The sequence below is a fragment of the Rhineura floridana genome, chromosome 6 (genome assembly GCF_030035675.1).
Source record: "Rhineura floridana isolate rRhiFlo1 chromosome 6, rRhiFlo1.hap2, whole genome shotgun sequence".
In the NCBI taxonomy this organism is placed as follows: Eukaryota; Metazoa; Chordata; class Lepidosauria; order Squamata; family Rhineuridae; genus Rhineura; species Rhineura floridana.
In genome coordinates this window covers 115,691,673-115,715,367 of record NC_084485.1, presented here as the reverse complement: position 1 = coordinate 115,715,367, position 23,695 = coordinate 115,691,673, and the positions used below count along the sequence as shown (strand labels likewise).

The 23,695-nt window shown below is 43.0% G+C and overlaps 1 protein-coding gene across 3 annotated transcripts in view; it reads left to right on the top strand.

Annotated features, from left to right (window-relative positions):
- Positions 1-18,248: 18,248 nt before the first annotated feature.
- The window catches only part of ZNHIT6 (zinc finger HIT-type containing 6), a 73,433-nt gene continuing 67,986 nt past the window's right edge, over positions 18,249-23,695 (top strand). For 2 of the 3 annotated variants that reach the window (XM_061633543.1, XM_061633545.1), the window contains exon 1: positions 18,885-18,991. In XM_061633543.1, coding sequence (XP_061489527.1) covers positions 18,900-18,991 — 92 coding nt within the window. In that variant the 5' untranslated portion in view covers positions 18,885-18,899. Of the gene's footprint in view, positions 18,723-18,884; positions 18,992-23,695 lie in introns of those variants that run through there. The other variant, XM_061633544.1, reaches the window with a different exon arrangement.

The following is a 23,695-nucleotide window of genomic DNA, read 5'->3' as shown; positions in this document are numbered from 1 at the left end:
GCTGCTATTAAATTATAATAATCTTAATTACTTCAGCTTCATGGGCCTCCTATCCTTTTGTCCCAATATTATTGCATGTTTCACAAGTACGTTAGTTTCAGCCCAAACAATTTTCAACCATCAAACTATCAGAAATAGTCTAACAATTTCTCCTTTTAAAAGTTCCTTAGAGATGCCAATATTTGTTGTCAACAATGTTTAATCCTATATTATCTGCATCTCTCTGTATTTGGGAAGGGAAAGTGATCATTTTTAAACTGTCTCTATCCATTATAATTGCATGTTACCTGAATATACAGTAACACCTCAGTTAACAACATAGATGCGTGTCTGGACATTACTTCTTTACAGAAACTTTGGTGTGAGAGGCAGGAATATCATGGAAATAATAGAGATAGGTTCCTATACCCACTCATAGATGGTGGGGGCAGCTTCAACATGGGCTTTAAAGGGTGCCTACCCGGCACCCCTCCCCATTCTCCTCCTCTGAATTGTATTGGATCCTTTCCTCCCCAGCCCTGGAAGAAAGCAAGAGATCTTTAATGCAAAGCACACACACACTTCTCAGTTTCCCCCTAGCAAAGCGAAGGCACATTCTTATCAGTTTATTGGTAGCAAACCAAAGACACAGTCCCATCAGATTCACCTTAAAGCAAAAGCACAGGCTTGAGCATTTGTCCATAGCAAAGCACAGCTGCTCAGTTTCACCTTAAAAAAAAAGCCTTCCTTAAAAGGAGCTTCCTTCCTGGAGGATTCATTAACTGAGGCATTTCTGTAGTAATCTATAGTGAGAATCTAAAGTAGACTTAATAGGAAGTCATGGGCAGTTTATATATACAGCAGAATAAATTTATTTATTATTTATTATTAAATTTATTAGTCGCCCATCTGGCTGGTTGTCCAGCCACTCTGGGCGACGTACAAGGTAAAAACAGTACATAAAACAATTTAAAAATTTAAAAAACAGAACTTAACCCGCCCCAAAAGCCTGCCTGAAAAGCCAGGTCTTCAAGGTCCGGCGGAAGCTCATCATAGACGGGGCATGGCGTAGATCATTTGGGAGAGAATTCCACAGGGTGGGGGCCACTATTGAGAAGGCCCTCTCTCTAGTCCTCACCAGTCTAGCTGTTTTAACTGGTGGGATCAAGAGAAGGTCTTCTGAGGCTGATCTTGTTGAGCGGCATCCTTGCCGATGCTGGAGGCGCTCCTTCAGATAAACTGGGCCACAACCGTATAGGGTTTTAAAGGTTAAGACCAACACCTTGAATTGGGCTTGGTAAACAACCGGTAGCCAGTGCAACTCCTTCAACACAGGAGTGATGTGATCTTGCCGGCGGCTGCCTTTAATCAGACGAGCCGCCGCATTCTGTACCAGTTGTAATTTCCGAACCATTTTCAAGGGTAACCCCACATAGAGCGCATTACAGTAGTCTAGGCGAGTGGTGACCAGGGCATGTACCACCGGTGGGAGCGGATGGTTGGGAAGGTAGGGGCATAGCCTCCGTATCAGATGAAGTTGATACAGAGCTGCCCGGCTCACCGCTGAAACTTGAGCCTCCATGGACAGCTGGGAGTCAAGAACGACCCCCAGGCTACGGACCTGGTCTTTCAGGGGCAAACGTACCCCGTTAAGCACCAGGTCTGTATCCCCCAACCTTCCCTTGTCTCCCACAAACAGCACTTCGGTTTTGTCAGGATTCAGCTTCAGCTTATTCCTTCCCATCCAGCCACTCACCGACTCCAGACACTTGGACAGGGTTTCCACAGCCAACCTTGGTAAAGATTTAAATGAGAGATAGAGCTGCGTGTCATCCGCATACTGATGACACTGCAGCCCAGATCTCCTGATGATTGCCCCCAGCGGCTTTATATAGATGTTAAAGAGCATTGGAGAGAGGATAGAACCCTGTGGCACCCCACAAGTGAGAGGCCAAGGATCCGAAACCTCCTCCTCCAGTGCTACTCTTTGGTATCTCCCAGAGAGGAAGGAATGGAACTGCAATACAGTGCCCCCTATGCCTAACCTCTGCAGGCGGTCCAAGAGGATAGCGTGGTCAACGGTATCAAAAGCCGCTGAGAGATCAAGGAGGACAAGGAAGGTGCATTCGCCTCTATCCCACGCCCTCATATCATCTACCAAGGCGACCAAGGCTGCTTCCGTCCCATGCCCCGGTCTGAAGCCCGACTGAAATGGATCCAGATAATCCGCTTCTTCCAAGTGTGCTTGCAACTGTTTAGCCACCACCCGCTCAATCGCCTTGCCTAAGAATGGCACATTTGAGACTGGGCGAAAGTTATTCAGATCTTGAGGGTCCAAGGAGGGCTTTTTTAAGATTGGTTTTATTATCGCCTCCTTGAGCAGTGATGGCATTACTCCCCCTTCAAGAAATGTATTTACCACCAGCTTGATCCCCTCACCCAGTCTATCTTTGCAGCTCATAATGAGCCACGAAGGGCAAGGATCGAGTAGGCAGATGGTTGGCTTTAGGGTTGAAAGCACCTTGTCCACTTCATCAGAGGGAAGAAGCTGGAACCGATCCCACGCCACCGAAGCAACACTGGTCACCTCTGGCTCACTCCCTGTATCCACAGTGTACGGAATATCACCTTTAATACGATCAATTTTATCCGCAAAGTGTTTTGCAAACTCGTCACAGGAGACCTTATCATGCTCCATTGGTGCCGGAGCAACTGGACCGACCAGGCTCTGGACCACTTGGAACAGTCTCCTGGGACAACACTCTGCAGATGCAATAGAGGCAGCATAAAAGTATTTTTTTGCTGCCCTTATTGCCGCATGATAGGCTGCTGCAGCAGCTCTAACATGTGTTCGATTGTCCTCAGAGCGAGATTTCCGCCACCGGCGCTCTAGCCGTCTCACCTCCCGCCTCAGAGTTCGCAACCGTGGGGTAAACCACGGTGCCGTCTGAGTTCTGTTCAGGGGGAGAGGGCGTTTTGGAGCCACTCGGTCTAATGCTCCGGTGATGTGGCATTCCAGCCCTCCACCAGGGCTTCAGCCGAGTGGCTGTGTGCTTGCTCCAATGTATCCCCAAGCGCATTCAGGAATCCATCAGGATCCATCAGACACCTGGGGCGGACCATCTTAATGGGCCCTCCAACCCCACGGAGGGTTTGTGGTAGCAAAAGGTCCATCGTCACCAGACAGTGGTCTGACCATGACAAGGGGGTGATGGATGTACCCCCAATTTTCAGATTACTCCCCTCCTCTCCCGAGACAAACACAAGGTCGAGTGCATGACCGGCTACATCGGTGGGCCCCATTGAAATAAGGTGCAGCTCCCAGGAAGCCATGGTTTCCAAGAAGTCCCGAGGTGCCCCAGTGAGACTGGCCTCCGAATGTACATTAAAGTCCCCCAATACCAGAAGGTTTGGGGACTGCACCCGCACATCCGAGACCACCCCCAGCACCTCGGCCAGGGAGTCCGTCGTGCAGCGGGGTGGGCGGTACACAAGCAGAATCCCTAGACTGCCCTTTGGGCCCAACCTCATGCAATCAGCCAACTTGGTCCCATAGAGAGGGGGTCTGGTGAGAACCAAGGACCTTCGATAAATAACCGCCACTCCCCCTCCCCGACTACCGACCCTCGGCTGCTGTGCATACGAAAACCCAGCCGGGCACATGGCAGCCAGAATAGGAGCAGAAGCTTCATCTAGCCAGGTTTCCGTAATACATGCCAGGTCCGCACCCTCATCCAATATCATATCATGGATGAGAGATGTCTTTTGGGCGACAGACCTGGCATTGCACAGCAGCAATCGAAGGCCAGAGTATGGAGTCAAGCATCCCCCAGCTATCTGTTGGTTCCGGGCAGGCCTGGAACGAGGGACAGATATTATGCATCTCTCTCTGGTTCCTCTTATCTTACCTGACCTGCCCCTAGCTCTCCCCCAGCATCTGCCGCCCAGCCTCGGTATACAATGGCCTCCCACCCTTTCCCCCTCACTCCCCTGCGAGTAGCACATGCCCCAGTGTCAGCTTCCGCTGCTCAGGCAGATGCCCGCCCTTAAAACAGCCCCCCAAAAAGTGGTGGAGATGGCGATGATAATCCACCAGCAGCAGTAGCAGCAAGTTCCTTTTCCCTAGGCGTGATGTTCTCCTCTTCCTGCCGGCCCTAGGTCTTCCAGACCATCTCAGCCAACTTATGCATCCCTCCAAGCGGGACAGATGGTAAAGGTCAGACCGAGCTGGATGGGTATCTGGGGCCGGTCTCACCAGATACTCGTGTGCCAAGCAGAGCTCCCACAGGGCAGGACAATGATCTAACAGCAACAACGGCCGCAACTCTCCTTCCCTTAGCAGCGATGTTCTCCTCCCACACATCACCACAAACAATAGTGGCGGGTGGGGTCGGCTTGTCTGATAGACCTCTCTTCCCCACGGCCAGATAGCGTAGGACGGCAGTAGCAGCGACGGCTGCAAGAACCCTCACAGCTGCCGCGCCCATCCAGCTGCCTAAGATTAGGCGGCGGGCCGGTAAACTTTCTCGCGAGTCACGGGCGTGTCCCGGCACGGCACAATAGACCAGCGATGAAATAAACGGACCCGGTTGCTCAACAACAACAACATCTTTATTTGTGGTCAAAGACCCGGAACAGAGCATAAAATACAAGAAGAAAAAAGTAAAAATAGTAAAATAAATATTAAAAGACAAAAAAGTAAAAAGGACTAAACAGTTTATAGCTGTCATATAGGTCATCAGGGCACAAAGTTAGCGTGTTTAAATTGAGCTACATGGATAAATTTGGCCACCGATAAAGTGAGATTCCTATTTGAGCCATTCAGTAGTTCCAACAGCCATTCAGGGGAACTGTTAGGAAACCGTTTAGTAAAGGGATGGAGGAATTTAGTTCGCTCCATAAGATATATTGGGCATGCAAGTAAAACGTGGGACAATGTTTCTATCTCCCCCAGTTTACAAGGACAAATCCGTTGGGCTTGCGGGATGCCTCGGTATCTTCCATCCAGGACTGCTGAGTTGAGACAGTTAAATCTTGCCTTAGTAAAGGCGTGTCGGAATTTGGGAATAATTAAAAATTCCAAGTAACGAGCGTGAGAATTTGTAACAAAGCTCAGATTGCGGTAAAGCGGAGAGCATACTTTGGTGGCTGCTGCATTTGCGGTTTGCCTATCTATGTCCTTAAGTCTGGTTCCAATTATGTGTTTTGGCATTGCTGGTTCTATTTGGGATAGGTATTCCAGCGAGTACCCTAGTTTTGGCAGTTTAGAATGAAATGCATTCATCCAGCTAGATATAAATGAATCATTCCAGATTGCATTTAAAAAACCACTTACTGGGCCATAAGATAGCTTACACCAAAAGTTGAATGCGTAGGACCATGCCAGGCATTCAATCGAGTCTAGACCGGTTTCGAGTCTGAGGGCTGCGTTTGGGACACACCTTGGTAAGCCTAAGAGCTGTCTCACAAAAACAGATAGTACCGCCTCTACGGAAGCATTGAAATCAGCAATCCATATTGGGACACCATATAACAGTTGTGATATTATCTTTGATCTAAAAACCTGAATGGCAGCTGGAATAAACTTCCCACCTTTCACATAATAGTAGCGGAGAATGCGTTTCAGGGTTGAGCGGGCCGTTGCAACCGCCGCCCGGATGTGGGTGTTCCATGAAAGGGAATTATGAAAAATTATACCTAGGTATTTATAACTTTTGACCTGCTCAATTTTTTGCCCATTTATTGTCCATTCTGCTACAACAGAGCGGTTTCAAAAGACTAATATTTTGGTCTTTAAAAAGTTTATAGTGAGCTGGTTATCCGAACAGTAATTCATGAAGACTCGGAAGATGTGTTTAAGGCCTATTTTGGAAAATGCTAGAAGAGCGGCATCGTCTGCGTAAAGCAGAATGGGGCATCTATACCCACCTAATTTGGGCGAGTGAAGATTAGGGGCGGTGCACCTGGGCGCTAGATCGTTTAGGAAGAGATTAAATAATAGGGGCGCCAATACACATCCCTGTCTGACTCCTTTGATGGATGGAATCGAGTTGGTCAAGCCCCCATTTAATCCGCATCGTATTCGCATCGAGGTCTCCTGGTGGAGCTGATATATAAGAAAAAGTAATCTTTTATCCATGGATGTTTTGGCTAATTCATCCCATAGAATGTCTCTGGGGATAGAATCAAACGCGGACTTTAGGTCCACAAAAGCCACATGTAAGGGTTTTCCCAATTGATTTTTATATTTTTCTGCCAAGTGGTTTAAAATTAGGCAGTGCTCCATGACAGATCTCTCTTTCCTAAAGCCAGCCTGCTCACACCCCAGGATGTTCTCCTCCTCCATCCAGACGCTCAGTTTAACTTTCAAGTAGGCGGCATACAATTTCCCTACTATAGAAAGAAGACTTATTGGCCTATAGCTTGATGGATCTTCTCTTGGGCCTTTTTTATATATGGGAATTACTATGGCTTTGTGCCAGGCTTCGGGGGTACTGCCAGTATTATTAGCCAAAGTAAATAAATTGGCTAGCAGGGGGGCCCACCATTCTCGGTGGTTCTTCAGAAGCTCTGGAGGTATGTTGTCACAACCAGGGGCTTTGCCATTTTTTTGGTCATCTATTAATTTTGTTATTTCATTCGGAGTAACAGGAGGCCAATTGGGTAGGGCTTGGAAATCAAAATCAAAAGGTGGTTTCTGGGGGCATTCAGAGGTACATTGTTGTATTTCTGTGTAATATTTTTCCCAGATATAAGCAGGAATATAACTTGGGGCCAAATTTATGGGCCTGATTTCACTTGATAGTAATGACCAAATTTTTTTGGAGTTTTTGGCTTTTGACGCCAAGATCAGAGACTTCCATCCTTTTTGTGTTTCCTGTCACTTTTTGGCTGCTATAAGGGACTTATAATTTCGTTTAAGATTATAATATTCTGGGGGCAAGGTACTGGCGTTCGCCTGTCGATATTGGTGATACAGCTGCCTTAATTGCCTCTTAAAATACAAACATTCTTTATCGAACCATCTAGGAGTTCCAATGCTTACAGAATTTATTGGGGCCGAGGTTTTTGGAAGTAAGATGGGATTTAAGAGTTCAATCAAATTGTCATACTCTATAAGGGCCGTATGAGGATTGTCTGTTTTCCTTATTTGTTCTTGTATGTCCAGAGCTGTAGCTGATGCAAGCAGGATGCCGAGATTTGAAGCTAGTTGGGGTGACCAGATAGTTCTCCTGTGTGTAAAATATGCTGTGTTTGCTTTTGGGTTGTACTCCTTTACTACTCGGCTCTTATCCTTCAGGTGCATTGAAAGAAACAACGGAAGATGATCACTATCTTGTCTTTCTTCAACAATGAATTTCACTATTTGTTGTAACAAGTGATGTGAAGTTATCGCGTAATCTATTACACTGCTTCCTCTTACAGAAATGTATGTGTATTCAGCATGTTGATCCAGTATGTTAAGCCCGTTCAGGATGACAAGTTCATGAGATCCGACTATATGGGAGAAACAGATACCCGAGTGGTTGATTCTGGAATCCTTGGAGGTTCGGTCAAATCTTGAGTGGAGATGTTGATTGTCCTCTCCCCTCCATAAGTTCGATGACTGGAGAGCATCATTGTTGGACCCGATCCTAGCATTAAGATCACCCATAATGATTAGTGAAGCTTTGGGATACCACGACTCCAGTTCTGTGATGTAAGAATCTAGTACGTCCCATAGATGTTCAGTGGCCTCCCTACTGGTGCAAGGAGCAGAGCTTGGAAAAGTTACTTTTTTGAACTACAACTCCCATCAGCCCCAGCCAGCATGGCACTGGCTGGGGCTGATGGGAGTTGTAGTTCAAAAAAGTAACTTTTCCAAGCTCTGGCAAGGAGGCATATAGACGTTGATCAATAGAAGTGATGTTTCGTGGAATTTCAATAGGGCAGCCATAGCTAGGTCATTACAGGAGTGAAGTTGAATGTAATGTGCTGACAGAGAGGTGGAGGTTAGTATTGCCAACCCACCTTTTGCTCTTCCTTTCTTGTTATCCAAGGGTGTAGCTGGGAGAGTAAAGGAGGTATAACCATCCAGGATCAGCTCTTGGGTATGCCATGTCTCTTGAAGGAGGATTATGCCGTGACGCTTCAGATAGTTGGATAGTTCTGTGTTATTTTGTTTAGCTTTCTATCCTGCTATATTCCACGATAGTATACGTAATAGGTGGGTTGACTGTGCTGTATTGTTGCTTGGGGAGGAAAGTGGAGAAGGTAAATCCTGTGCCGGCCCAGATAAGGAGGTTGGTTTACAAGGGAGGTGTCAGTGGCACTCACTGATTTTATTAAGGGCGCCTGATACGTCCAGGAAGACTGCGCCAGATGACTTTCTGCTAGCCACATTACAGTTGTTCGGATGTTCTAAGTTAGCTGATTTGAGGCCGCATACAGGTGAAGAAGAGGGCTTATGTTTTTCCGGGGTATGCTTACGCAGTTTTATGTTCGCTAGGCTCTGCGTTAATTGTTGGAGTTTGTTGATGATCAATAAGCGCTCGGGCGTTGAAAATTGAGAGTATAGTTCCATTAAGTGGATTTCCTCCGGTTCCAGCTCATGTGTGAGAGTGGAAAAGGCGTGATTGCAGCTGTTTGAGTTCGTTGGTAAGAATTTCGTTGAAGAGCTAGATGAGGGAGGATTCCCCTGAGTATCATCAGATGCAGTCGACAATGTCTCGGAGAAACTCATCCAGTTTGGTTGAGAGATATAAGTCCATAGGGGAGAAGGGGGAGCAGTATTGGTGTAATAGCGGTGAATAGTTAATCCGTTTTCTTCAAAACTCTTTTATAGTATATCTGACTGGCAATGATCGACGAATGAAAGGTGACAATTAGACGGCAGTGTTCTGCCTTGCTGGATATGTTCACCAGGGATTTAACGTAGTTTGTCCGATGTTGTGGATGAAGGGTTTGTGCAAAGCATTTGTCCAAAAATGGTATGCTAGGGAAAGGGGGCCAATATCCTGGTTCCCACTTATGGTAAGACACTACTAATTTCCCAGGTTGGAGTACAAGTTTCCAGGGGGGGAGTGGCGTTTTATGTACTATCAGCGCAGTGTCTAAGTGGGAGGTCTGGGGTAGAAAACTTTTTCCCTTTTCCCTGTTGTCAAGTTCTTTTCTAAGGAGTTTGTCCCCTGTTTTGGGGGTAGAATCATGCTGCACTGTATTGCTGTGCGTGGATTTGTTGTTGCTTTGGTTTTTGGGAATGTGTTCCAGAAGTTTGAACAAAGGGTTAAAGTTCATTTTTCTGGTGGGGGGAGATTTGTAATTTTTAATATTCTTTGTTTTCTTGGGTTTCAATTATTTCTGCTGTCTCCCATGTCTTGAGTGTTTTCCTCTAGGAGGAGTTTTCTTATCCTTGCTTTTATCAGCGCCTTCTATATTCAGAGTCTGGGAGGCGCTGTTGTGAGTTAGAGTTGCAGACATTTTATTTCCTGGACTGAGTTGTGTAGTTAAAGGAGCTATAAATTCTACCAAAGTGGTGAGTAGCTTATTCGTTTCGGCAATGAATACTTTAACTAAGGACATCTCTTTGAATAAAAGTTCTTGCCAGCTGGAGCAAGGTGGATTAGTACTACCAGCGTATACAGATGGAGAATGATGTGTCTCATGGTACGATTCTAGGAGGAGTGGAGAGCTGCTCTGCGACTCGCAGTATGCATCAACTGTGATTATCTCAGAGGGGGTTTCGTCATTCTTTGTGCTAGTTGTGCAATTGAAGCCAGCATCTAATAGTTCCTCTGCCAGACACTTGGTAGCCATATTAGCCACGTATGTTTTTAGAGAAAAAGGTTGCTCTAATGTCCATTCATGCGGATGAGGGAGGGCACTAGCTGTTTTCAGTACTTCTGAAGAGTGTAAAAGAGGGGGGGTTGAAGCATGAATAGGTAGGAAATAGCTCGTGATTTTAGATTGCTGTGTGTCCTTTCCTTTCCCAGCTTCTCCCTCTTGATTGGAGCTCCTGCATAGGTCTATTTGCATATGTATTCTATTTAGCTAGATTCCTTCTCAGCTTACAGGGTAAATGCCTGCAGTTAATTAGTGAGGGACGAGCTTTGAGGTTAGTTTTATTCCATTCATTCACTCTTTTGAAGTGAGTTCGTCGGCTGGCGCGTTTTACAAACGGCTGTGACGACGCTTTGATTTATACTTGTCTTTGAAAGATTAGATTGTACTCCGTAAAGCTTCAGCTTGAACAGCGATGCTTAAAAGTAAAGATGCTTAGGAGTAGCTGTTCTAACTAAGAGATATTTGGTGGTTTTTAAGATAAAGTAGAGAGAGCACAAAGATAAGCGTGTCTTACCGGAAGAAGAGTCCAGAGCGGATATCGACCCGGTTGCTCGCTCGGAGTTCATTCTTCCTCGCCGCCCGCCCCTTCCCTGCTTCACCTTCCGTTCCTAGCTTCACTTTTTCATCGCCTGTAGCTCGATACGAACAATGCCCCAACAACGACGGCGTTGTCAGCGGCCGCAGCTCCTCGCAGTCTCTTCCCCCTCTCCGTCTCTCCAAACCCAAACAGGGAGATGATGGCAGGACAGGAGGGTCCTTAGCAAGGTAAGGAGGGGGTAGCGGCGGGAAAAGCTTAGTCGGTTCTGTTATTTTACAGCTTTCCATTGTTTCCATACCGACTCGGTATAAACGTTGGAGCAGGTGTCGCCTAGACTGTACAATTTTGGATTGCTGGGAGGATAGCACGTTTGATCACTCATGAATGAAAAGCAAACAAGTACATCCCTGCACATAGAAACCTAGCACATCAGATAAAAGGCTGCCACCTAACCTCCCTGACACACTATTTTTCCATGTGCAGGAAATTTTAACTATAGGAAGATACTCATACATGAAATACCAGCACCCTACAGTATGGAGATGTACACACTAAATATGGAGAAATAAGCACTAGATCCTAGCAATGATAAATCATAGAATTTTGAAGGTTGGAAGGTACCTTGGAGATCCTCTAAGGCAGGCCAACCCCTTGCTCAATATGGTGTCTTGCAACTACAGTATTCATTATATATCCATCCTGCCTTAAATAACTCCAGCAGAGTCCACCACCTCCCGAGGCAGAGTATTCTATTGTCAAACAGCTCTTACTGATGGGACGTTTCTCCTCATGTTGAGCCAAAATCTGCTTCTCTGCAATTTCTCCCTATTAGTCAGTCCAGCTCTCTGGAGCAGTGGAGAACAAGTCTGCTCCGTCTTTTGCATGACTGTCCATATATCTGAAGAAAGTTATTCTACCTCCCTTTAATCTTCTGTAGGCTAATTTTCAACCATTTCTCACACGTCTTACTTTCTTGACTCACCATCCTGGATTCCCTCCTCTGGATGCACTCCAGTTTGTCAATGACCTTTTAAAAAAATGGCCTCCACAATTACCACTAAAACCTAAGGGACTTTTTTGGGGGAGGAAACCCTTAAAACAATGCATGCAACTTTGTCAGATTACAAGATGCCCTGTTCTCCAGTCATTTAATCCTATGATATCTGACATTTGCTATCTACTTTAATGAATTGGGAAGATAAACTTAAAAAGGATATACCCACCAGCAGCAGAAACATTATATGGAGCCTTTGCCTGGTGTTCTGCAAAATTGTCAACTCATTAATGTAGCCCTACTCCCAGAACTTTTTGACATATCTCAAAAAGGAGTTGTGAAGGGTTTGGCTACAGAAAAGATCTTACAAATAAGGTTATGTGTCTTAAATATTCAGAAGCCAGAAAACTGATGTTTAAAATCACGCTTGTTTTAAGGGGAAAATATGGATTTGCGACCTGACTCGTTTTTTATGCATTTGGATCTGAAAATGCAGCTACTGCAGTTGTACACAGAACCCTTCCTGGACTAAACGCTTCACCCATTGGTTAATAGCATTATTATTGCAGAGGTTTCTGCTGGGAAATATACCAGTGCTGGGAAGCAAACATGTTGTAGAGTCACTTTCACAGATCCACCCAAACCAACTCCAAGTAAATTTGTCTGTTGCTGTCCACTAGTCTTCAAGTCATTTAATACTAGGATGATCCCATTGATAAGACTCAAGTAACACAGTTTATTATAGAATTAGGGTCATTTACAGTGCCAGCCTATACTTGATTTATATAGGATCCTTAGAAATCCCTTAGTACATTGTTCCAGCAGATCCTGAAATTTTACTGGCATTATACAGTGCATAATGTTATGCTGGCAATAGCTGGACCACTGGATTGTTTTGATGCTCACAGATGTGATAATTGGAGATAATCTGAGACAAGCTCCTAAGAGTTCAGCTCTGAAACCTGTTTTCAGCACCAAGCCTCCAAGTTGTAACATGTGAAAAAAAGATGATTTTGCATGGGTGAAGAGTGCCTTTCCTGAGAAAGTGACAAGTATTTCTTGTTATATCTGGCACTAGAAGTAAGGATTTCCATCGCAGAGGAAGTGTCTTATAAATCCTAGACAGTGACTGCTGTCTCGTAGTACATGCTACGAACAGTCTTGGGTGAAATGAGAAAGTGGGGAGAGAACATCTCCAAGTTCTTTGCACGCACACACGTGGTGGAAAGCATCAGGATTATAAAGAACACAAGCACACACATAGTTTTGTTTGGTATACAACCTGTGACTCTCCAAGAAACAATTGCTTTCAGTTGTGGCTATGGACTATTTTTCAGATTTATTAGCGTATAACTGGAAGAAACTATAGCAGATTAACAATATAATCTTGTATCTGTTTGCTAAGAAATAAGTGTTACTACGTTCAGTGGGGCTTACTCACTAGAAAGAGTGTTCAGGCTTGCAACCCAAGACAGGTTATTCAGGATACATTGGGATCACCCAAGCTTTGTCACCAAGTAATTCCACGCAGCTGGCAACACTTCTTTCTATTAGGGTGCAAAGGGCATCTCAGATATCAAATGCAGCCATATTTTAGTCGAAGTGCCTATGTATGGTAAGGCTTCCAGAATATGTCTTCCTGAAGGCCGCACTTCATATATTACACCTTTACACATTCCCTTTAACACTTGCATTTGTTCTCAGACTGGAATTGCATACCATATGATGCTGGTGTCAGTTATAGAAACAGTAGCATTGGGGTTTTTTCTAAGACATAGGGTGAAAAATGGAGTATATATTCTGTAGTTAAATAAATGGATAAAATTAATTTAAAAATAAAAAATCTAACACACGATATTATGTTTGTATTATTATTCACACAGGCTGCGAATCCTAATTGTAATGTGAGTAGGAACTCAAGTGAATTAGAAGTAGTTGTATGGGAAATCACTTGAGGGTGGGACCACAGGAAAACAAAAGTGGAGCTCTTGGTTCTGCAGCAACACACTGTTCAATAAAGTTTGTTCCTTCTACACAGTGTTTGGAGTTCATTTCAACACTTGCAAATATTACATTGTGTCAGAAGACTACCTAAAAACATAAGGCAGTGAAAAATGGACCAGTTGAAGCCTCCAGGAAAGTTGGTGTTTGAAGGAAATGCAGCAGAGAATTGGAGAAGATGGAAGCAAGGATTTGAATTGTACTGCATTGCAAGTGGAGCAGATAAGATGAGACTCCAGTCAGCATTATTTCTGCATGTGGCAGGTGAAGAAGCTAGAGAGGTATTTAATACTTTCCAGTTTGATGATGATGCAGATAAATATAAAATTCAAGTTTTTTTTTTAATAATTTTTATTCAAATTTTTCAAAAGACAAACAAAACAAAGTAAAAAAACATAACAATACAACAACAAAAAATAAAAAATAAAAATAAAATAGTTGACTTCCGATTTGTCACAGATCAGCTATAAGTATATAATATACATCAAACCTGTCCCTTAATGTATACATACAGGATCACTTTTCTCCATAGGCTATCTTAGTTAATCATCAAATCCCAATATCATCATTTTATTTTGATCTTTCAACAAAAAGTCTAAGAGAGGCTTCCATTCCTTAAGAAATGTATCTGTCGATTTTTCTCTAAGTAGACATGTCAATTTATCCATTTCTACTAAGTCCATTAATTTCAATAGCCATTCTTCCGTTGTTGGTGTTGATTCCATTTTCCACTTTTGTGCATATAATAATCTTGCTGCCGTAATCATATATAATATTATTCTTCCATATTTCTTTTCTATTTGTTTATCCATAAAACCCAATAAAAAAAATTCTGGTTTTGACTGAATATTTATCTTTAGAATTTTTTGCATCTTCCTACCTATCTGTGCCCAAAATGATTTTGCCTTTTTACACAGCCACCACATATGATAAAATGATCCTTCTTGTTGTTTACATTTCCAACAAACATTAGAAACATTACTATACATTTTTGACAACTTTTCTGGAGTCATGTACCAACGGTACATCATTTTATAGAAATTTTCTTTAAGATTATAGCATAGTGTAAATCTCAAGCCTTTTTTCCACATATTTTCCCACTGATCCATTTGTATGTTATAACCAAAATTTTTTGCCCACTTTACCATACACTCTTTAACTTGTTCTTCCTCCATATCCATTTTCAGTAAGAGTTTATACATTTTCGCAATTATATTTTCATCATTTGTACACAATCCTATTTCAAAATCAGATTTACTTATTTCAAACCCATACATTTTCTTGTCCATTTTATATCTTTCTAACAATTGTAAATAGGCAAACCATTGAAAACTATATCCTTCCTTTGTCAGTTGTTCTCTCTCTTTCATTATATATTCTCCATGTACATTTTCTAATAGTTCTTGATAAGTTAACCATTTCTCTTTTCCAGCCATTTCTCTTCTATAAAACGCTTCTTGGCTTGAGACACATAATGGTATTTTCGAATAAAACCTTGATTTATATCTATTCCATATTTTCAACAGAGGACGTCTTATAAAATGATTGTTAAAGTCTACATTTACTTTTACTTTGTCATACCATAGATATCCATGCCATCCGCACTTCAAATTATGGCCCTCCAAATCCAATAGTCTTTTATTCCTCAATAAGATCCATTCCTTTATCCAGACTAGACATCAGGTAGCAAAATAAAGTCTCAGATTTGGTAATCCCAGTCCTCCTCTTTCTTTGGCATCTTGTAGTAGTTTAAATTTAACTCTTGGTTTTTTTCCTTGCCATACAAATTTAGAGATATCTTTTTGCCATTGTTTAAAAGGTAAATCAGAGGATATTACAGGTATTGTTTGAAACAAAAACATCATTCTCGGTAATACATTCATTTTTATCACAGATATTCTACCCATTAATGACAGTTGTAGTTTATCCCATCTTAGCAAGTCTTTCTTAATCTCTGTCCATAATTTTTCATAATTATTATGAAACAACTTTGAATTTTTATTTGTCATAATGATACCTAAATATTTCAACTTTTTCTCTATTGTAAAATCTGTCTTGTCCATTAACTCTTTCTGTTCCCTTAAAGTTAAATTTTTCACCAACATCTTTGTTTTTTGATTGTTAATCTTAAATCCTGCTAACGGTCCAAATTCTTTTAATTTGTCCATCAGTACATTAATTCCTTCCAAAGGATTTTCTAGTACAAATTTTATTGTAATAAAATTCAAGTTTTGATGAATAAATTTGAAGCATATTGTGTGCCCAGAAGAAATGTTACTTATGAAAGGCGCAGGATCATTTTATCATATGTGGTGGTTATGTAAAAAGGCAAAATCATTTTGGGCACAGATAGGTAGGAAGATGCAAAAAATTCTAAAGATAAATATTCAGTCAAAACCAGAATTTTTTTTATTGGAAGAATGGCTATTGAAATTAATGGACTTAGTAGAAATGGATAAATTGACATGTTTACTTAGAGAAAAATCGACGGATACATTTCTTAAGGAATGGAAGCCTCTCTTGGACTTTTTGTTGAAAGATCAAAATAAAATGATGATACTGGGATTTGACAATTAATTAAGACAGCCTATGGAGAAAAGGGATTCTGTATGTATATATTAAGGGACAGGTTTGATGTATATTATATACTTATAGCTGATCTGTGACAAATCGGAAGTCAACTATTTTATTTTCATTTTTTGTTGTTGTATTGTTATGTTTTTTTGACTTTGTTTTGTTTGTTTTTGGAAAAATTTGAATAAAAATTATATATAAAAAAAAAGAAAGGCACAGGTTCTTCACTAGAATACAGAGTGAAGGAGAAAGTATAGACCAATATGTGACTGAGTTGAAGCTTTTGGCTCAGACCTGTGAATTTGGGGAGCTGCGTGATTCTCTCATTACAAAGCCTTGCAAGCTGAACCACTTCAGCATTCAAATACCAGATTAATAACCTACTCTTGAGAAAGACTGCATGTGTCTGGTAAATGTAACCTGGATTACAAATATAAAGATCAAAGAGCTGAGTTGGAATTTCACATAGTATGTACTCGGTCTCCGGGCTGTGATTAATTTAATTTGGTGCAAAGAGTTAATTCAATGAAAAGAGCTCCAGTAGATCAATGGGATGTTGCAGTTGAATACAAAGATGTATTTGAAGGCTTAGGTTGCTTACCAGAGAAATATGCCATCAAAACCAACCCACAGGTTCCAGCTGTAATTCATGCACCTCGGAAGGTTCCAGTGGCACTAAGGGATAAAGTCCAAATGGAACTGACTCATATGGAGCAATTAAAAGTCATAGTTAAGGTAGAAGAACCTACAGAGTGGGTGAATTCAATTGTGGTTGTAGACAAGCCTGGCCGGGACCAGATAAGAATATGTTTAGATCCAAGAGATATGAACAGAGCAATTTCAAGAGAACATTTTCAATTGCCTACTGTAGAAGAAATTACCAGTAAGCTAACAGAAGCTAGGAATGGACTTGTTTGAATTTCAAAGAAAGGACTATCTACTTTTGGTTGATTATTATTCAAAATATGTGGAAATATGTTTACTTGAAGACACTACAAGGAGATCAGTAATTTTACACTGCAAATCTATATTTGCAAGATATGGTATACCTGAAGAGTTTGTCAGTGATAATGGCCCTCAATTTTGCTCTAGAGACTTTAAAATGTTTGCCAAAGATTGGGACTTTGTTCACACAACATCCAGTCCACTATTTCCTCAATCAAATGGAATGGCAGAAAGGGCGATCCAAACAGTAAAGAGGATTCTTAAGAAATCTAGTCTGAATAACACAGATCCTTATCTTAGTTTACTGGATTACAGAAATACGCCTACAGTAGATACAGCCTCACCTGCACAACTTTTAATAGGGAGACGTTTAAGAACCAGGTTGCCTACCTCAGCACCGTTGTTACTACCTCAGCAGGTAAAAGGTGACATACAGACACATCTGAAGAGAAGACAAGAAAAACAGAAGCTTTACTTTGACAACGGTTCAAAGCCTTTACCACCTTTGCAGGTTGGTGATTCTGTTAATGTTCGGCAAGATGGAGTGTGGAAACCAGCGAGAGTGACTGGACAAAACATGACTCCAAGATCATATTTGGTTCAGACTGATGATTTAGCTGTCTACGGAAGGAACAGAAGAGATCTTCAAAGCACTCCAAGTTGTGAACAAAAAATGGATGAGACTACTGAGACTGCAACTGCACCTCCATCAGAGGTAGACCTGTCAGAGTCTCAAGACACAAAAGTGGAACAGCTGTCGCACAAAGTGCCACGTGATATACCAGAAAAGATTTTGGACTCTGAGTTACCTGTTACTACATCAAGAGGCAGAGTAATCAGAAAACCAATTCGATATAAACAGTAGTTTCTATCTTTTTCTTAAAAATAAAAAGGGAGATGTAATGTGAGTAGGGACTCAAGTGAATTAGAAGAAGTTGTATGGGGAATCAGTTGGGGGTGGGACCAGAGGAAAACAAAAGTGGAGCTCTTTGTTCTGCACTGTTCAATAAAGTTTGTTCCTTCTACACGGTGTTTGGAGTTCACTTGCAAATGTTACACTAATATTCAGTTAAGTCTACAGATTTACTGTGGCGTTCATGGGGTGGAATCCATTTCAGATATATGACAAGTGATCCTCAGTTGGGAAGTTACATTGTACACACTGCATACAAACAGGAATAGAGAAGGAAATTGTCAAGGGGGGGGCAAATGGCTATTTTAATATTTTAAAAGGGTCAATCCGTGCCAGTTATTCTATGGGAAGGTTAGTGTTTGCAAAATATACAGTTAGCATGAAAACCCATACAGAGAGATCTCGGTGGGAGGCACCTTCCTTCCGCTGCAGGCTTATGTTCCCTTAACGAGGAGAAAGCCTCAGAGTTGCTGCAGAGTCAACGCATCCCAAGGAGTCCCACACGTGTCTGCTCAGAAGCAGCAAGTCCGTTAGGTCCAGCACGCCTTACTTCCAGATAAACGTATATAGGACTACAACCTTAGTCTTCCTCTTCAAGGACGTGACCAGACCACCCCTTTTCTGTGATACTGGCGCTTTCCGCTCCTGAGATAAGTAAAACCCGACCACCACCCAAGCCGGTCGCTACCTCCTCTTCTACAGCGGCGGGAGTTGTACTGCGACAAGGAAGCGACTTGCCCATCCATCCTCCTGGAATCTAGAGCCTCTTTGCTTCGAGTTCCCGCCAGAGGGCGGCCTCTCGTTTCCACGCTTCTAGTTCTCTGCCAAGCCCAAGCGCCCGTCTAGGCTTGAAGGAAGGGCACGGCGCGCAGGCCGGCGCTGAGCATGGCGAGCGCAGCTGGCGAGAGCACCGAGCAGGCCGTCGAGAACGTTAAGCGGAAGATGTCGCTGCGAAGGTAGGGGCTTCTCTTCCTCCCAGGACGACCTCGGCCCGGGAGGGCTCTTCCCCCCCCCCCCGTAGGCGAGCCTGCTCCGCTTTTGCCTCGACGTAATGGCTTTTCTTTAGGGGTGGGGGAATGAGAGTCGCTCAGCCTCAAGTCACGAGGGCGAAGGGGCGGGGAGACCCTGAGGCAATGTGGGGTACGAGTATCCCTCGTGGTCAGGGCTCCACGTGGTCGGTACTAACTAAGGGGGATGTGCCTGGAGCGCGAGCTGAGAAATTAAGGTGCCCCCTTCTCGTTCTAAGCTGTATTAGTGGGTATTTTGAGTTAAATTGGCATTATTTATTTGCATGTTACACTCCACCTCATCCAAGGAGTTTAAGGTTTAAGGTGGTGTGAATAATTCCTCCACACAACGCGCACACACGCATCCTCACAGGAACTCTCTGTGGTGGTGTTGGCTGAGATAAGATGATGATTGTCAACTCACCTGGAGTTTGATCCCCTGTCAACCGCTGTGTGGGCTTTCGGTTTGGTACATACCTCACTTAGGTGTCGTTCCATCCCAGATTGGCTGTGACACAATGATTTGAAATCAAAAAGACAAAAGGGAGAAAAATGTGTTGCTGATGTTCTTGCACGGAGGAGGGTCAACGTCCTAGAAGCCCTTCTTCAGTGGAAGAGAATGTGGGGCTAAATTATCTTGGTAGGTACAGGGCAACTGGTTGTAAAAGGGATACAAGATAGTCTATGACTTTCTTAATCTGGAATGTTTATTTTACCCTATATTTTTATTATTTATTAAAGTTATATCCTGTCCTTCCTCACAAAGGACCCCAGGGCAGCAAACACATCGTGGGGAAAAAACATAAAAACATCTTTAGAAATTAACAATGAAAACAGTTAAAAACAATTCCATATATAAAAGCAATTAAAAACAGCTCCAATACAGATGCAGGCTGGGTAGTAATGTAATACATGTTACATACCTAAGATCAAAATCAGGCAGCTGTGTTGGGTGAAATGATGTCTTAACACACTTCACATACAATAATGTGTGACATAATGTTCAAATTCAGTATGTAAACTTTCAGGTTATGCAGAACTCTTTCTTAAACTGCCTGTATAAGAAACCTTGTTTTAAAAGCTGTAAATGAAAAATATTTCTGAGCACGGAAATGGTCTTCAGCCCTCTTTAGATTTTAACGAATTGAGATTGCAATGGACAGTTAGGCCTATGAAATGTGTTAAGATCATGGAGGCAAGCTGGGGACAAAGAAGCATGTGCCCAATTCTCTAGGACTAACACACTTTGGCTCTGTACTCCCACTGGTTGGCATGGATTAATCCACTCCTTTGCTGCTGTAAGCAGATCAGGATTGTTAAAAGGCATTAAGGAGGAATCAGTGTGTGAGCTTGAGAATTCATCCATACATTGTTTGCCTCCTAAACACATTTTTAATCCTGTTTTCAGCCTGTTCAGGATTGATAACCAGCCTGTAAAACCATTTGTTGGCATGCAGCGCTAGCACCCTTAGGGAGCAACTGAGGCCTCCGTGTCTTGCAAGGACCAACTGGAACTCACTCCTAACCAGCTGCTGCTGTGGAGGAGGAGGAGCAGTGGCCCCACCACTGCTGGCAGTGTGAAGCGAGTGCCAATGAGAGGGTTGAGCTCCTGGGCTGTCTTTCTTTGTCCCACATGGTGACACCACCACCTTCTTTTCTCCACCATCTCCCAAGGTTGGAGGGTGACCAGCAGCTACTGCGGCTTGCAAAGGGGTTGGTAATCACTTGCTCAGTGGACCCAATCCTTGCCACTGCCCTGAGTAAGAAGGCAAATAAGCGAGCAGTGATGGTCCTACAAAATTCATTTGCCTTTTAGCAAAACCAAACTGTAACTATTTGGAACAAGAGGATTTCATCCCATTACTGCAGGTCTGTGTAATTTGCTAATAAGTGTCCTTTTATGAGTTTACAAAAATAATTTTATGTTAAGCACATAAAAAACCTGCGGCTGTATTGTCAGTAAAGCAAATACCCCATTGTGTGTATCATTTGAAAACAAAGAAAATACTGTTTTTGTTGCAATTTTTTTACTTTGATCTTGTTGCATTGTTTTCTGTTTGCATCGTTCTTGTTGCATTGTATTTTTACTGTATATTTTTTACTGGTTATTTCTTATGTAATTTCTTTTTGTAATCTGTTTTAATATGTTGTTCACCACTTTGGGGGCCTTTTGGCCAAAAAGTGGTATATAAATAAACTATAAACTAAAACTAAACTATAAGTATCAGCGTTCGGGATTGCACTTGGCAGCCCAATCTTTACCGCTGCCTGCAGGAGAGGGCAGGTGATTGAACATAGGTGGCTGCTGTTTGCTACAGTCACTACTCGCCTGTCCAGGCCAGTGGCAGTAGCAAGGAGAAGTCACCAATCGTGTGCCTGCTGTCTGGGTAGTGGTGATTATTGCACCTAATCCCCAGCACTGTCCAGAGCCAGAAGGCAGGTAAGGGAGCAGCAACAGCAGTACAAGGAGCAGCAGCCATTGGCCACCCTCTGACTCTAGGCAGCAGTGGGAAGGAGGAGGTGCTGTTGCAGGCAGCACTGGTGCTGCACAGAGGAGGGGGCCCATCTCTGAACATAAATTCATTTCATCCTCATCCTGTGTAAACGAATAGCATTCTCTGAGTGCTAATCCTTAGAGGGAAGGGCTGTAGCTCAGTGGTAGAGCATCTGCCTTGCAGGCAGAAGACCCCAAGTTCAATCTGCGCATTTCCAGGTAAGGCTGGGAGAGACTCCTGCCTGAAACCCTGGAGAGCCACTGCCAGTCAGTGCAGACAATATTGAGCTAGATGGAGCAATGGTCTGACTCAGTATAAGGCAGTTTTCTGTGTTCCTATGTAGCCCAAACAGCACAATTCATGCACAATAGAAGTATCAGCAGGCTTGGGGGAACCCAAAGGTTTACCGAACTACAAACAGTATTTTTTGGGGGGAGGGGGAATCCTAAGAGGGATAATCATGTAAACAATATCAGGATTTGTACTTCAAGAGTACCAGTATGGATGGAGCTTATAGCACTATAAAGTGGTGCTCTGACTTGTAAATGACTCAGAGTAGTTAGCAGTTAGTAGTTTGGTATAGCTAAGCATTTTCTGGAATTCCATCACAATTGTTGTTGCAAGATGATAGCCCTGGGTAATAACTGCTGAATCTTGGCTGTGTAAAAACAAGCCATTTTGCACCATAAAATTGTAGTGTCTCCCCTCTGCCGCTCCCCACCTCCATATTTGTGCTGGGAATGTTAATTTTATTCTGTATTATTATTTTGCAGATTTTTTGAGTCAAAAACAGGTGCCAGTTATTCTTACTAATATGTCAAATTAATATGTGGTCCTGGTGTGTTTGCCTTCACTGTGTTTGCAGCAGTAACTAGACTTGACTTGTAAGCATTTAGCTGTTGAGGGCATAGGAGCCCTGACAGGGAAAAAGATGGCAGCCTCAAGTCCCAGAGCTATTGGTTCTCTGTTGCCTTTTGGCTGATTTGTAAATTGATTCCCATATTCTGGATCAGTTTGTCCTAGGCTTCAAACTTCACTTCTAAAAATGCTAAAACAGAAAACGCTATGACATTTGGAGTTTCTACAAGGAAAAGATGTACAGCAATTGAACCTGAACTTGAGATGACTGCATGTAAATGATACTCTGATGCTTATGTAAAGAACTGTATGGAGAATAGGCATGATGAGTATGTAAAAAGCTATAGATTCATTTGGGAGCACAAACACACAATGCTCTGATCAGACATTTTTCACTAAAATAGGGATTATTCTATTAAAATGACTTTGCTATTAATACATTAAGGCCATCATAGGACAGGAAGATCATACACTAATGAAAAGGAGGACAAGTACAAGGTCACTCCAAGTTTGGTGGTAGAGAAATATGTCCAACCTTTTAAAAATTGTGGCAGCTAATTAGAGGGGCATTAGTTCCCTTTTTTGTTATTTCTGGCTGAAGACTCTGAGCCACTCAGTTTACCTGTTTTGGTATCTCGGAGCCTTTTGCTGGATATGCATTGATACCACTTAATCATTATATGGAAAGAGGTCTTGGAAGATATCCTAGGCCACTAATGGAAGATAGGTTCTTTAATACTATTTGTGCCTGCAAGGGGAAGAGGACCATCACCACCCAGGGAGGGAGAGCCATCTGCCTGGTTGTGCTGCTGCTGCTGCTTGGCCAACATCTCTGCTCTCTCCTTCTTGGGCTCCTGCTCTGCACGTGGGCACCTTGCAGGACCAGGCCCCAGGTACTCAGCCAGCTGTGCCTGATACTGTTCCATCTGTCCCTTCTTTGGAGGGATATATAAGCCGGCTGGCTGAGGGGGCTTGGGAGACCCATTGCCTGCTTGGGAGACCCACTATCTGGGCCAAGTCGGCCGCTGCAGTCCCATCTGATTGAGTGCTGAATGTTTAAACGCCTGTTGTTATTGTTTAATTGTGGACTGTGTTTAGTGTGTTAGTGTGAAGGAGTTTGAGTCTTTATTTGAATGTATTAGTTTGAATCTTTGTGTAGTTAATTTGTGGATTGTGTTTTGTGTGAATGAGACTGAGTGAGTGTATGAGTACGTGAGTGTGAATTTATGTGTATTTTACTATGTGCCTGGGAGAGAGGACTTCGCTCCGAGCAGGGGGACTTTCGGGGGCCCCAATTAATGTAGTGACGGGTAATGGGAGGTATGGTGTTGTGAGGAGAACATGCCAGATAAGGGGAACTCGTCCCAGACAAGTTGTGTCTGTACCTTGTTCCGGTCCTCCTCACATCCGCAGGACTGTTGGTTGTCCTATCAGCCAGCTCTTGGATCTCCAAGTGTTGCTCCTAAACGCCAGGTCGGTACATAATAAAATCTCCCTCGTCCACGATTTAATTGTTGATGAGGGTGCCGACCTGGCATGTATAACTGAGACCTGGGTGGGTGATCAGGG